This window comes from Paramormyrops kingsleyae, chromosome 12, assembly GCF_048594095.1.
Source record: "Paramormyrops kingsleyae isolate MSU_618 chromosome 12, PKINGS_0.4, whole genome shotgun sequence".
Taxonomy (NCBI): Eukaryota; Metazoa; Chordata; class Actinopteri; order Osteoglossiformes; family Mormyridae; genus Paramormyrops; species Paramormyrops kingsleyae.
This window is the reverse complement of record NC_132808.1, coordinates 22195391-22211380: the sequence shown is the minus strand read 5'-3', so window position 1 is coordinate 22211380 and position 15990 is coordinate 22195391. Positions and strand designations below refer to the sequence as shown.

Below are 15990 nucleotides of genomic sequence, written 5' to 3'. Positions count from 1 at the left end.
CTGGCAGATTCAGGGGGCCCAGCACTATACAGGGGCCACAGTAGGGGCCTGGATACCCTGGCAGATTCAGGGCCCCAGCACTTTACAGGGGCCACAGTAGGGGCCTGGATACCCTGGCAGATTCAGGGGCCCCAGCACTTTACAGGGGCCACAGTAGGGGCCTGGATACCCTGGCGGATTCAGGGGGCCCAGTACTATACAGGGGCCACAGTAGGGGCCTGGATACCCTGGCGGATTCAGGCCCCCAGCACTTTACAGGGGCCACAGTAAGGGCATGGATACCCTGGTAGATTCAGGGGCCCAGCACTTTACTGGGGCCCTTGAATACATAAAATTGTATAATGTATAATGTAAGGAGAATGGGGGGCCCAAGGTGACTTTTGGTGCCTCTGGGATTGAGGTCTTTTGCTCTCTCCCAGCGAAAATGTGGATTGTCTGGCAGGGAGCTGGAAGGCAGCAAAACCATGGAGCTTCTGGGGGTCCCTGACGAGCAGGTGGAGAAGCACTGCAGCAGGCATTTGGAGGATGATGAATTGGTGAACCGAAGCTGTTTCTGTTTGTCACACGATAGACGCACTAATGGTGGTATTTCTCACAGAACTAAGGTCCCAGCTAACTTCAGGATCTGTCTTGTATTCTTAGCCCAAAGGGCTTTTTTAAGCTCAGGCTAACTAGTGGGATCTAAACCTTCTGCCATCTGAGCCGAAGCCCGTGTCCTTAGCCGCAGTGCCCCCTGCTGTCGCGACCACTTACACGGTGACAGGTTGGCGGAGTGTCGGGTTTTCCCATAGCCACTCAGCGTTCACGCCTAATACGAGACCAACGGACCTCATGGCACGGCGCCATGCGAGGGGGGGGGGGTTTGGGGTTTACGTGGTGGCTTGAGTTATGGGTTTGACGTATGGTGTACAGTCCTCCGCCCTTCCCCATCTGCGACACCACGCTCCCTCGCGGGCCCTGTTGTTATGGTAACCGTTTAGCCTCCATAGTGTTTGTGTGTTTCTACAGCAGGCTTTCGGACCAGAAATATCTTACATTTACGCCACAGAACCTGCCTGAACGACCAAACAAAAAATAACCATTAGTATTTGTATTTTTTGCAGCCCGACAGTAAGTGATTAGTAACTGAAACATCTCAGCATGTGTGCGTTATTCATCAGCTCAGCGAAACAGATTCAGGTGTTGCTTTGCTCTTCAGTGGTTTATGATGGTTTGTTTGTGGTTCATGAATAAGCCCTGTTAATGTGCTGGTGATGGGACGGGTCCTGCTGTACAGTAATCGCTGTAGCGCTGTGTGTGTGAGGCAATATCACTGCCTGAGGACCACAGAAGTCCAGGAGGACTGCTGAAGCAGTTGATGCGTAGATCTATGTGCTCTGCACTTGGGCCATTTCTGTGCTCTAAGTTCTACCACTAGGCCTGGCGATCTGGTGGACACCTCAGACTGGCCATTGGAGACCAGGTTTCATACTTGTGAAGAAGTTTCACTTCTAGTGTGTTGTGTCTTTAACCCAGTTTATGGAGTAAGATCACAGATCTCGCATGTAGCTCCTGACTTTTTGACTAACCTCCCGGCCTGCTGTCTCTCCCCAGCCTCATGAAGTCTCCTCCCGCGATGCACAGCTAACGCCGCTAACCCGCCGGAAGAGAGGTGGTCTTCACGTTGTCAGTCGAAGATACATGGCGGCTTTAGGGGTAAGACCCGGCTCCCCCTCCCTGTTCCAGGAAGGCCTGCCCTTAAGTAGAATATGTCCACATCTCAGCAAGACAAGCCTGACTTTACATTTGCCTTCCTCACCTCCCCCCCCCGCGCTCCCCGTCCGCGTTAAACTGTCCTGGGTGTAAACGGCTGCACTGTAAACTGCGGGCGGTTGGCGATGAGTCCAGACTTACTTCCGCTAAAGCTTCAACAGCCAACCAGCTAAAAAAAGCAAACTGGGATCTAAAATAGGGAACAAACGGCAAGTGGCTAAAAATGTGAGTGGCGCCGGGCTCTTCCCCTTAACCGTCACACACTTCACATAGTGCCCCCCCCCACAGTTTGTAACAGGTTCAGCTACTGCTGATATCATATGTGAATATTTATGGACTTCTGGACAAAATATTGGGACACGCCTATTAATCATTGCGTTCAGCTGTTTCATTCAGACCCGTTGCCACAGGTGTATAAAATCAAACACCTCGCCATGCAGTCAGGTTTGCAAATATTTGTGAAAGAATGGGACATTCTGAAGCGCTCAGCGAATTCAACTGTGGTACTGTCATAGGAGGCCACCTGCAATAAGTCAGTTCGTTGCTAGCAAGCTCCCTGCTAGATATTCCAATCTAGCCTCACATCACCAAGTGCAGTGCCAAAGCGTCGGATGGAGTGGGGTAAAGCACGCTGCCACTGGACTCTGGAGCTGTGGAAACATGTTCTGTGACTGACGAGTCACGCTTCTCTGTCTGGCAGTCTGATGGACGGGTCTGGGTTCGGCAGATGCCTGGAGAACGTTACCTGCCTGACTGCATTGTGCCAACTGTAAAGTTTGGTGGAGGAGGGATAATGGTGTGGGGCTGTTTATCAGGGGTTTATTAGTTCTAGTGCAGGGAACTTTTAGTGTTTCAGCATACACAGATATTTTAGACAATTCCATGCTTCCAGCTTTGTGAGAACAGGAGCCCCTTTTCTCTTCCAGCATGACTGTGCCCCGGTGCACAAAGCAAGGTCCATAAAGACATGGTTGGGTGAATCTGGTGCAGAAGAACTTGACTGCCCTGACCTCAAACCCATCGAACTCCTATGAGACGAACTAGAATGGAGATTGTGAGCCAGGCCTTCATGTCCACCATCAGTGCCTGACCTCAGAAATGCTCTTCTGGATGAATGGGCAAAAATTCCCACAGACACACTCCATAAACTTGTCGAAGGCCTTCCCAGAAGAGTGGCAGCTGTTATAGGTGCAAAGGGGGGACAAACTCCGTATTAATGCCTATGGATTTAGGATGAAATGTCTTAAAAGTTTCTGTAGGTGTAAAGGCCAGGTGTCCCAATACTTCTGTCAATATAGTGTATCTTTTCAATCAGTCATACATTTGTCCAGGTCCCTGCACTAGGAAAACAGTCTGCTATTTGAGTCTCTGGGTAGTGGGGAAGTACCGTCTGCTTTTAGCGAATTGGATTGTCTTACTGGACCTCTATTCAGCTCCCTGCAATCCCCCCTTGTCTACTTGGGGTGTCTTCTCGCCTGTCACACTGCGTGCTCTGTGAACTCGTCACCCGGGCCCAGGGCTGCCCGGGACCGGCCACAGTGAAGGCCGCGCACGTTTTCAAGAGGGTCTGTGTCTTTCGGCTGTGGAGACCAAGCTGCCGCCTGCCCCGTTAATCCTTTGCCGTGGGCCGAGAGCCTGGTGTCCCGCCATGAACAAAGAGGCGTGACTCAGTGTGGTGAACTCCGTGGGGGGGGGGTCTGGCTGCAATGGCATTTCTCGATTCTTATCCAGGGCTGTAAATGGCACTCCTGCCTTCAGCTGAGCGCCCGTGTCTTTCTCTTGGGGGACTGTCCGTCCGTCTGTCGGTCCGTCCGTCTGTCGGTCCGTCCGTCTGTCGGTCCGTCTGTCCGTCCGTCTGTCCGTCCGTCTGTCCGTCCGTCTGTCCGTCTGTCCGTCTGTCTGTCTCTGTCCGTCTCTCTGTCTGTCTGTCTCTCTCTGTCCGTCTGTCTCTCTCTCTGTCTGTCCGTCCGTCTGTCTGTCTGGCCATCTGTCTGTCCGTCCGTCCGTCTGTCTGGCCGTCTGTCTGTCTGTCCGTCCGTCCGTCTGTCCATCCTTCTGTCTGTCTCTCTCTCTGTCCGTCTGTCCATCCGTCTGTCTGTCTGTCTGGCCGTCTGTCTGGTCATCTGTCCGTCCGTCCGTCCGTCTGGCCGTCCGTCTGTCTGTCTCCGTCCATCCGTCTGTCCATTCCTCTGTCTGTCTGTCTGTCTGTCTGTCTCTCTGTATGTCTGGCCGTCCATCCGTCTGTCTGTCTGTCTGTCTCTCTCTCTGTCTGTCTGGCCGTCCATCCGTCTGTCCATCCATGTATCTGTGTCCCTTTACTGGGTAAGCACTGATAGAAGCATGTTTTTATACATTTAGTTTATTTGTCAAAGCAACATAAAACTTATAAAGCAGAGCCAGCCGATCCCGGGACCAGTTGGGGTTGAAGGTCCAGGTCATGAGCCAGTTGAGAAACCAGCCTCCCAGTTAGGGATTAGAATGAAGTACAAGTATCCAGTGACTTGTGTCCGGGTTTCACCCCACAAATGAGGACATAAATCCATCTGGACGTAGCTCAGTCATTACAGGCGAGAGATCAAATATACTGTATAACACAAGATACAATGTAACACACATTTACCTTAACCTCTGTAGTGGCAGCACAATTGGTTTGTTTTGGTTCTTTCCCCGTAGTGCACACGTCCGAGAACATCCACTATGTCTGCTTCGGACGTCTCTTGATAAATTTTATTAAGGCTCTTATGGGACATTATTGCTGTCGGACATTACTAGATACAATATAAGTTGATGGATGACCGTACTTTTAGAAGACCTAATTTGCGCAATTAAAATTGTCCCGTACAGTTTAGATGTTATAATTTTTAATTACTATGGTTAAAAAGGAGACTGTTACTGAAACAGATTAAGGGGATTACTGTCTTCTCATGATATCAAATATTCAGCCTTCTAACTTGTTGTCCAGGCTTCTAAACACTGTGCTCTCTGCTGCCCCCTAGTGGCACTTGGACTAAATCGGCATCTACCTCCCTTCTCCCCATGCCACTTACCCAGAACCCTGAGATGCTGACCAGGAGGATCAAGCTTTGGGATATCAACGCCCACATCACCTGTCGCCTTTGTGAGGGCTACCTGATTGATGCCACCACCGTCACCGAGTGCTTACACACCTGTGAGTACCTGATGCTATGATGCTGCCCTGTTCGCAGGTCTGTCAGAACTCGTGCATTAAAAACATGCCTCTCCCGATATATGCTGTTTGAGCTTCTTCTCAGTCTGGTCACGTCTGTCTGTCGTGGTCGATGCATTAAGAGTTCAGTTGGAATAGAAGCCAATGTGCACCTTAGGGCACCAGGGTTGGGGTGACATCCGACTTGCAGATTTATCCTTCTAAACACCTTTCAGAGCTGCATCTCGCCTCGCGTTCCATGATGTAAACAGCCTTGCTCAGAACTTAGGACAGAGTCACTAGTTAGAGAGCTGGATCATGCAGTCACTTGGCCTCAAGCCTATGAACTAGAACAGGGCTTCTCTCTGTAGGCTTTGGCTGCGCCTTTCTTGTACAATATTATGGTTTTCTCTAATTCCAGAGCAGGACCGTTACACATGAGTGTGGTGATTAGTCCGACAGATCATGTGGTTCCCTTAATGAACCAATCAAGATGTATGGAACAGTTGTATGGGTTTAGCATTAATGTGTTGTTGTATTTTTTTTAAGCCGCGAGCTAAAATATTGTGCCGCTCTAATGTATTCAAAAGAGCATTTATAAATCACACTGCAGTGTACCTTGCATGTGTGCACTGAAATCAAGGATTTAAAACTTTTTTTCTTCCTTTCTTTGACTTTGGTTTTTCTTTAAACCTCTTTTCGGGTCTGTTCTCATGGTTTGCAGTTAGTGTAGCGTCATTATTCTGTCTGGTTCCAATCCCCCCCCTCCACCTCAACCCCCTCCAAGACAAAAAGTAGTTCAGTTGAGGTGATTGCAGTTCAGTTGAGGTGAATTTGGCTCGTCTGCTCTATCCCTCCACCTGGTGGTCGTATTTTGAAAGCGCGCCATTATCGATTCTTAGGTCCTTGTTTGCGAACCAATACCTGCAAATTACTAATTGTAATAGGAACGATAATGGCATGAATAACCTCCAGCAACTCAAATCTTATAATAATGCAGGATTGACTCGCTTTTCTGCATGGGGAGAAAGGAATTTAACGGTGATGTCTGTAACTGAGACCGTTAAATGCTAAAGTATTGTCACTGTCAAGAAGTAGAGAAATAAATCGTGCTTTCATTTTGGGGATTTTTGTGTGTGTTTTTGTGCTGGCACATGCTCAGAGCAAACTGGGTCGCCCAAGCGCAGGAGGAGATTAATTTTCAGCGTGCTTCTGTGTCTGCAGACCTGCTGATGGACTGAATCCTGCTTTTTACATGTTCAGAGACCTTCGTTTTTTTGCCCGCTGAGTATCTTCAGCTGGGCCACTGCAGCTTTCACGTTTTATTCTATCACTGGTGAACACGGAGTTCCCATGAGTCATAGCATCGGAAAGACGCTTGCATTTGAGGATCGGGGGGGGGGGGGGGTTCCTTTCAAAACCGTTACTCGATGACTGTATTGAGGCCTTAATGGATTTTTGGCCCAAACTCTGCCCTTCGGTGGGTTCTGATGTCCTAGGTGTGTGGTGGCCTTATTCTAGTAAAATCCGGAACTCTGTATTCTCCATAAGCTCCATAATACATAATGGATGCTCTTCGAATATAATTGAAAACGCAGAGGAAAATAATCAAAAATTTAACTGGAATATAAAAAAACATATGAAATATCCTGCATTTTGAGTTCCGAAGACCAGAGCGAAGTGGGGGGGGGGGGGGCACCACACCACACAGCACAGCACAGCACAGCTGTCGAAGGACCGTTATCCTCAACTGAGTCAGGCTGCGGGTTCTGCTGCACGAGGCCCTGCCTCCCACTCCTACCTCAGCCAATTAAATTTCTCTGCTGAGTACTAAAACCATTGAAAGCTTGTAAAGTTCCATTCAGTTGGTCAGGAAGGGGGGGGGGTGGTGGTGGGGTTTCGGAGTGCATTCTACCTGGGAGGCCTTATTAATTGACCAAGTACTATGGGGCATTATGGGAACTTTCTCAGTCAAATCAGAAGAACGCGTGAGCTGCATTGGAAAGCTTCAGCTACTGGGGCCTGGATCTCCCTGCCTCTTTAAGACTGTTTGAGGAGGTCTTCTGCTCCTCATGGCCCACCGAACGATTCCCCCCGCGGTAAAGCTGTCACGCCCCCTCCAGAGCTGCTCGATTCCTTGCCTGTTAGGTCAGGCTTGTGGTCTCTCCAGAGCCCGGCTCTGCTGTTTGGGACACCGTAGATCTGAGCCATTGTTGAAAACAAACACGGACTGTGTCACAGCGAGAAGCCTTCGTCAGCGTGTTTGTGCTCAGACGGGGGTGGGGGCCAGGCCAGGCCAGGCCAGGCCAGGCGGGGGGGGGGGGGGGGGGTAGCTACTGCAGGGAAAGGGAGTGTGGGCTACAGATGCTCTCTGGAAGATAGAAGAACGGCTTTCCCGTGTCGTTATCTCCCCCGAAATCAAAAATGTGGGGGTGAATTCTGTAGAACAGAGTACTTTATTGATCCCCATAGGGAAATTCTCTTTTTACCTACCCAAACTTGCCCTCCATGAGACACACAGAGGGGTGAGAGCAAGCTTGGGGGGGGGGGTGTCACATTGTGGGATTGGCCCCGCAGTGGCTCTCGAACAAATGGGGGTTTAAGGCTTTGCTCAGGGGCCAAACAGTGCCATCAGTTTGGCAGGCCAGGGATTCAAACCGGCGACCTTCCCATCACGGGCACAGAGCCCTAACCTGCAGCCCCCCCACCCCCCGTCATTTGAGCCCTGAAGCAGAGGCTGGGGAAATCACCCTCAGGTTAAGTACGGCCGCTAAAGGATTGCTGTAAAGTAACGTGATGAATTTTCTTACCCTGGAGGCCTGAGGTTTTACACTGAAGAAGCTTTCGGCTACCCAAGAGGAAGGATATTGCCTGGGGCCCCCGTCGCCCTCTGGGCTGTTAGGGGTGAGATTTGGGGGCAGTGGAAGCCTTTTGGATTGGATGACTGAAAGGTGGTTTTTATCCTATAGAATATGGCAGGGCATTCCCTGTGTTGCAAGAAAAAGGAGAAGAAACCTGAGTTGATTGGCATTGCGCTGCGCGCGACGGACTGCGTGCCAGGCACAGGGGGCGCCAGTGAGGGTGCGCCGCAGTTTGGCATGCTAAGGCTCGACCCTGCGAGGGACCCACGCTGTCTCGTACGAAATAAGGGAAAGCCTACAGTGGAATTTTACTGGGCTTTTATCCGACGTGGTACGATCAGAGATGGGCACAAATACTTGTACCTTGTTACAAATTACAGATAGTTGCTCATTAAATGTAACAAAATAATAACATTTCTAACAAGAGTATTTTGTATTTAATTACAATACAAGTAATTTGTAATTCAAAATACATGTAAAATAGTAGTGGTACATGACCAAGAGGTGTACCATTACAACCCTAGTAATGTGTAATATTTACAAAATATACAGCTTGGCCTTAAATAAAATTATAATTTTGTGATTTACATGTATTATAGTAGTATTTGTGAAATGAAAAATGACTTTTGTAACATTAATAAGGTAATGAGAGAGAGAGAACGTAATGCACCTGCAGCAGTGAGTCGTGGTTGGGGGGGGGGCGATGTCGCAGTTCCCTCTTTCAGAACCGTGACACGAGATCGTAACCGTTTGTAATTTATACCCAGTGTTTCCCACAGAATGTGTGGCGATGGCTGACAGGGGTGCGGATTCGTGCGTGTGCACACACAAGTAGGCGCACCAACACTTTCTTAATTATCGTAATGTGTGAATAGGTGCCGAATACACGCAAACTCAGAGAAGAAACTGTTTACACTCAAAAAACAAAGGGGCTATGCGTGTAATTAGCAATGTCATGTTCCCCAGTCGGTTCTCTCTATTACACTGGCTCAGAGGCTATTTAGCTGTTTAGCTGATAGAAATTTTATTTCGTAATTAGGAACAAACGTAGCTAGCCTGATTTATCGCTAATTAAGTCTTGTGTATATAACGAACCACAAGTTGCCGCTGCCTGTGCATGCCTGTCGGAGTTAACTAGAAAGCCGCTAGCAACTTAATTCACAAGTTAGAGCACAAGCACTGCTGTTTGCTAATTGCTTTAATTCTCTGTCCTATACTGACATTCAGCAGTATCTGACGGTATATTTCACTGCATACATTACCTTAAATCAGTTAGCTGCGTTGGTGCTCGGCGCGTCTTTCTTTGGATTGCTGCTCATGGGAAATGAAGTTTGCAACGAGCAAGCTGGGCTCAACAGGATGTACTGCGAGATTTACTTGCACCTAGCCAAAACCGGTTGTGGGCTGTATTTAAAGGTGTGTAAGGCTGGTGATGAAGGTTCTTAAAATGGCAGAAAATAAATAAGTAAAACATATTTCATTAGAAATTTTAAGTATTTTAAATATATAAAATACAATCTCTCAAAGTATTTTGATACAAATTGTATCAGATTTTTTTCTGTCCAGTAATATACAAATTGCGAAATACTTAAAAGTAATTTAAAACATTTTAAATACATTTAATTGAAATACTCCCCATCTGGTTATGGTGGCCCTAACTGCTTGGACAGTCTGTCTTCTCAGGAGTATTTTAAGCAATATATCATAAAGACCCCGACTACATTGTAATTTATTATAACAACATGCTACTTATTCTGCGACAATATAATATCCTTTTCATTGTTTTCTTTTGTCATGTCTGTCAGACTCCCCCCATACTTGCAAGATCAACAAAAATGTGATGCTGAAAGGCTGGGGAAGGGGGGCAGACATGTGACCTCCCCGCCCTGTCTGTGTGACGCCCCCCCGCCGCCCTGTCCATGTGACGCCCCCCCGCCACCCTGTCCATGTGACGCCCCCCTGCCCCCCTGCCACCCTGTCCATGTGACGCCCCCCCACCACCCTGTCCATGTGACGCCACCCTGTCCATGTGACGCCACCCTGTCCATGTGACGCCCCCCCACCACCCTGTCCATGTGACGCCCCCCCGTCCATGTGACGCCCCCCCACCGCCCTGTCCATGTGACGCCCCCCCACCACCCTGTCCATGTGATGCCCCCCTGTCCATGTGACGCCCCCCCGCCGCCCTGTCCATGTGACGCCCCCCTGTCCATGTGATGCCCCCCCGCCACCCTGTCCATGTGATGCCCCCCTGTCCATGTGACGCCCCCCCGCCACCCTGTCCGTGTGACGCCCCCCCGCCCCCCTGTCCATGTGACGCCCCCCTGTCCATGTGACGCCCCCCTGTCCATGTGACGCCCCCCCACCGCCCTGTCCGTGTGACGTCCCCCCACCACCCTGTCCATGTGACGCCCCCCTGTCCATGTGACGCCCCCCCACCACCCTGTCCGTGTGACACCCCCCCGCCCCCCTGTCCGTGTGACGCCCCCCCACCGCCCTGTCCATGTGACGCCCCCCCACCACCCTGTCCATGTGACGCCCCCCTGTCCATGTGATGCCCCCCCGCCACCCTGTCCATGTGACGCCCCCCTGTCCATGTGATGCCCCCCCGCCACCCTGTCCATGTGACGCCCCCCTGTCCATGTGACGCCCCCCCGCCACCCTGTCCGTGTGACGCCCCCCCGCCACCCTGTCCATGTGACGCCCCCCCGCCCCCCTGTCCATGTGACGCCCCCCCGCCCCCCTGTCCATGTGACGCCCCCCGCCCCCCTGTCCATGTGACGCCCCCCCGCCCCCCTGTCCATGTGACGCCCCCCTGCTACTAGAGCATATTTTTCATCTTAAACTTATCATTTTTTTAAAATAAAAATGTTTGTATTTATCTGTTGAGATAATGATTTAAAAATGATGGCAAGCTTGTGTTGAATATGTAATATTTTTTTGTGACTCTGCGTGAAAGTTATTGACTAGCAGGAGGGAGCAATTGGCTAAACAGCAGCCACAGAATCCCTCTGGCCTCGTTTCGGGGGTGGGGGGGTTGGGGGTGGAGGAGGTTTAAATTGGCTCCGACCCTCCACAAAGCACTTAGACTCCCCAGGGCGACGCTGAACACCCTATTGCTCTCCAACAGGCTTTGAAATACAAATCATTCTGCTTGCGGTTTGGCGTCGCCCAGCTGGCATAAATAAACTGCCCACTGAACGGTGATGGGGATGCGGATTCTAGGGTGATTGGGGAATAGAAACGTCCTAATTTCCCGAAGCTTTAGGGACACAGAGTCCAGTTAACCTGCTGTTCAGCCAGTAGTTCAAGGGCTGCGTTGTGTGCTAGGAAATCACCGCTTTCACTTAAATCCATAAATCGCATCCTAATTAAAGTGACTCTGTGACTTGGAATCGAGCACCTGTATTCACCAGCAGGCTGTGGAGCCTGTTCCTGTTTCAAACACAGTGATTAACAGCACGACGACCCCACACTGTGATTCCAAGGCGCAAGTAATTTGCTGTACAGTAGATGGCGCCATCGGGCCAGAAATGAATGGCTGTCCCATGGCTTATGGGTGAGAATCTTCAATTACAAGGTGACTTTGTAGAACAGCAGTTGGCTCTCTCTCAGCACTCAATCAAAGACCATTACACGTCCATTATACGCTTTGTCGTAATGTAATCTCATTAGCTCATTTCCTGGTACGTGATCAAATGGAAGGGATGTCCTTTGACACGCTCAGACTTATTAAAATGACATTGCCGACTGTAATAGTGCCTAAGAGGTACCACTGGGGGGGGGGACCGTATTGGTTTGTAGAGTTCCGAGTGTGACTTTGGTCTAAGCGAGTGTCTCTCTCCTCTTAAGTCTGCAGGAGCTGCTTGGTGAAATACCTGGAGGAGAATAACACCTGTCCCACGTGCAGGATTGTGATTCATCAGAGCCACCCCCTTCAGTACATCGGGTAAGCGACACAGCCCTCACAACTCCATACGAGATTTCAGCTCGGCGTCGTTAAGAAGATGGCCAGTAGAGGGCGCCATTAATGCATCGCAAACCCCAGTGTGTGTGTGTGTGTGTGTAAGTGTGTGCGCTTGCGAGTACCTGTGTAGGCGGTGAGTCCTTCCGCCAGGGCCTCTGGGCTTTCGGCAGTGCGGTTGTGGCAGCCCAGACCCACACAGGTTGAGGGAGTCTCACCCAGAAGTCGCTGTTACACGCTCAGGTCATCCCGATCAGCGAAGAGGGCGTGATGTCCTCGCCCACACCTCCACGCCTCCCTCAGTCCTGCCCAGAACCGTCACTTTATCATGGAGATTATTTTGTTACCTTTGTACCCACCCCGACAGTGAGGTTTATAAATTATACAGCTGCACTAACACGACAGCGTCCCCACCATTTGCCCGTGTGACTGTTCTTTCTGTTAGAAGCTCAAAGAATGTTAACCTCAGCGCCCCTCCCCTGCTCACCGGGGGCTCCTGTCAGGCAGGTGGACTCTCTTGCTGAGCATGATGGGAGTCGGCACCCTCCCAGTATGCCGTCTGTGAACCGACACCCCGCCGGCTGGCCAGTTCTCTGCTGGCCAATCGGCGGCCGGCCCTGGACCCCATCCAGACTTTCCCTGTAAACATTTTTAAAAGTTTTAGCAGTTTTTTTCCCCCCTAATAGCTCACCTGCAGGACCTCGCTGCTGCACCATACTAGACTGAGGACTTGTGCTGACATTTGAAGCCCCATGACGCCCTTTGGCTGTCCTGCCACCTGCTCGGCTTGTAGTCTGTCTGACAGCATCATTTGTGCATGGTGGGGGGGCATTCCGTTCACACGCGCACACGGCCTGTCAGGACGGCGGTTTATTTTTAATCCGCTTCCGTAATTCCCGTCCGTCCCGAGGTGGGGAGGCACTCCCGGGGTTTTATTCCAGCAATCGGCCGGCTGGCTGCTCTCCTCCGTCGCCTATGACCTCGTCCCGCTTCGCCTGTCCGACTGACCCTACATGGAGCGGGACTTTCGGATCTGCGCATCTTCGGGCGGGACGATAGCAGACGGGTCAGAGGATCTGCCCCGTTGTCCGTACCTGCGGGCAAAGCGCTCCGTTGGTCTCACTCCATCCATGTTTCTGGAATCCTCCGTGGCACGTAATGCGCCGGCGATACCAGCAGCCGGCCGCAACGCCCCAGGTGCCCTTCTGACGGCTTTGGCACCGACGGTCTGCCCGTCCCGAGATGTGCCGCGGGTGGCTTTATAGAGCCCCAACTTCCCCCACTATGCAGATTTTTCTGGCGTCAGAGATAATTAAACCACAGTTGCACACAAATTAATAAATGAAAGGTCTATTTTCGTACATGCCCCTGCCGCACGGCGACTGCAGACTCGTCTGCGCAGAGTTGCCTCCTCCCGAGGTCATGGGATGCTGCCAGGCTCGTTTAATCAAGGAAAGGCGACGTGATCAGGAAACAAAGGCCGCCCCTTCCTGTGTGGCAGGCCCCCGGGGCACCAGCCGCCCCCAGGGCACCAGCCGCCCCCCAGGGCACCAGCCGCCCCCGGGGCACCAGCCGCCCCCAGGGCACCAGCCGCCCCCCAGGGCACCAGCCGCCCCCCAGGGCACCAGCCGCCCCCAGGGCACCAGCCGCCCCCCAGGCGCTCTACAGGCCAGCGTCGTGTTTTTGTTTAGAGGCTCGTTTTGTTTTTGAGTTGTTATTCAGGGGGTTGTGCTCTGGCAAGCCGTACGGACCGGTCTGTTTAATCTCTGCTGTACTTGGTAGCCGGGATGGACAGTGATTGGCTGTAGCAGATCAGCTGTCTGCCATGTTTATTAAACTCTGTGGTCAGCAGCTGGTTTTAACCAGCGATTGAAGAGCTTTTTGGGGTGGATGATGGTCAAAACTGTTCACCCGTGTGTTGAGGTAACGGTGAAACTTGTCGATCATCCTTTTAAGAGGGTCCCTGACCTTTTCTGGGAGGAGGGGGTCGCTGAACTCTTAAGGTTCCTGAGCCAATGGGGGTGGGGATGTGGAGGAGGGGGGGTAAACCCTAATGGGGGGCTCCCTGATGGCTACTGGGGGGTGGGGTCACTGAATCCTAGTGGGGGCCGGAGTGCACAACGGAGGCCTGTTTTCAGGAGCCTGATCAGCGGTACCATCTATAGACAGCGGGCAGGCTGGCCTGCTGGTCTGCTCTGGGGGGGGGGAGAGGATGCACACCCCCCATATGTCTGTGCTGTCAGAGAAGAGTAAGGAGCTGGGGACCACCCTATGATGGCAGGCGGGGGTCTCGCCATTGCTCCAAATGATGCAGCTGGGAGGCGCCTCCATGTTCACCCGTGCAGATACATGACACACGTGCAGATACACGACACGTGTGCCGGGAAAAACACGCCAGCAAGCAGGGCTGTGGGGCTCTGGGCGTCAGCCGGCCATCACTGTCACGGATGTGCGAGGGGGGGGGGCAGACGGCAGTTTGAGGTATGGAGGCGATGGTGCAGCCTGAAGAGGTAAACATTCGCTTGACCTGAGCTTCCCCCCCCCTCAGAGGTCACCCGTCATGATTGCACAGGGATCAGAAACTGCAATAACGGGACCGAAAGCCTGTACACAAATTTAAGATGCAATTGCGGTGAGAAAAGCCCCAGAGCTCTGCTGTCCCTGCCTTCTGTGTGCTCTCACTTGACATTTTGAAAAGGCTGTTATCGGATACGTGCCTTTTCCGTTTATTTCGGCGCTCTTGTGTTTACGGACATTGCGGCACGGTGGCCCTGCCCTCGCACCCCCAGGTTGGCCGATCTGAACCTGTGTGTGTGGAGGTGGCATGATCTCTACCCGCTGTGTCACTTTCCTATGAAAAATCTAGTCGCCTCCCACAGTTCAAAAACATGCGATAAGGTGAAGTGGTTCCCTGGCACTCTATCCTAGACCGTGTTTCCACTTGCAGGGATAATCCAGACTGACTTTAACCCTGTTTTGTGTGAGCAGTGCTGGGAGATGGATGCATGCTTGCAGAATTAAATTTTGGGCGCAGACGGGCCTGTGTTTTGATCTGAAGGTGTCCACTTTCTTCCAGCCATGACCGAACGATGCAAGATATTGTGTACAAACTGGTACCTGGACTTCAAGAAGGTGAGCATGCGCAATGATGTCACCGTACATATCTGCTGCATGTTTCTTCATCTCATTCCTTACACCGGTTCCATCTCTTCACAGATTCTTATAATGATCCGTCATGGACCGTCAGCTTTGCTAATTCTGCTGTTCTGATAGTTTGACACATGACCATGTGCTCTGTATAAGTTCTTCTGCATTCAAGCTTATTTCTCTCGTGGCTATTTTTAGTGGCCTTGTTTTTTTACAAGATGAAAGTTATTTAAAAAAACATGACAGGTTTAACATATTTGTTTTATGGGAGCACGCTTTGTTCTTGCTCAAAATGGCTGCCGCCAAACTCACCCCCCAGTCTCGCCTGCTGAGAGGGCCTGGCCCACGCTGACTCTCGGGGGGCCACCATGGGTGTGCCAGACCAGCAGAGGGCCTGAGAAGGTGTTCTGATGTGGCGTGTCTGTCTCTCCACAGCGGAGATGAAGAAGCAGAGGGAGTTCTACCAGAAGCTGGGGATGGAGGTGCCGGGAGACGCCAAGGGCGAACTGTGCAGCCTGAAGCCACCCCTCGACGACCAGCGTAATGGTACGGCCCGCTTCCACCCGGCCCCTCCACACGGCGCTGTCCCCCTATTGGCTTTCCATTTCTGTAACCAAATCTGAAAAGTTCCCGGTATTGTAAGCGCAGATTCCTCAGTGGAGTCTCTCCGCCAAGGCCTCCCTGAAATGAGAGTCCGCGAGAACCCGATTTCCTGCTCAGTCTCCGTAACTGGGGGTTTCTACCAGTACCAGAATCAGTATTATTGCTCCCATAGGCTTTAACTTGGGAGTGAATTCTTTGTAATCCTGGCTGGGGTTATACCGCTGTCATGTCAGCTTTGGAGACTGAGCTCTGAGATGAGAATTTTATTAACACAGTTCCGAAATCACAAAGGCTGATGGTCAGATGTTGCACAACATTGGGTTGATGGTTTATCCAGGTACATAAATGGGTATTTCTGCATTACATATAGCTACTGGGTACTTCAAAGCAAGATTTCTCTTGGCAATCGCACAAGCAAAACAGGATATTTCTGCATTGATGTACAGATCAAACCTTTTTCAACCCAAAGGGAAACCTACCAAAGCAGTATTATTAAT

General features: G+C 51.2%; 1 protein-coding gene across 2 annotated transcripts in view; it reads left to right on the top strand.

Moving 5' to 3' along the window:
* Nucleotides 1–15990, top strand: part of LOC111835473 (polycomb group RING finger protein 3) — a 42854-nt gene that overhangs the window by 16372 nt on the left and 10492 nt on the right. For both annotated transcript variants that reach the window (XM_023795828.2, XM_023795830.2), the window contains exons 2-6: nucleotides 1594–1695; nucleotides 4804–4921; nucleotides 11632–11728; nucleotides 14820–14875; nucleotides 15326–15436. In XM_023795828.2, coding sequence (XP_023651596.1) covers nucleotides 1681–1695; nucleotides 4804–4921; nucleotides 11632–11728; nucleotides 14820–14875; nucleotides 15326–15436 — 397 coding nt within the window. In that variant the 5' untranslated portion in view covers nucleotides 1594–1680. The remainder of the gene's footprint in view (nucleotides 1–1593; nucleotides 1696–4803; nucleotides 4922–11631; nucleotides 11729–14819; nucleotides 14876–15325; nucleotides 15437–15990) is intronic.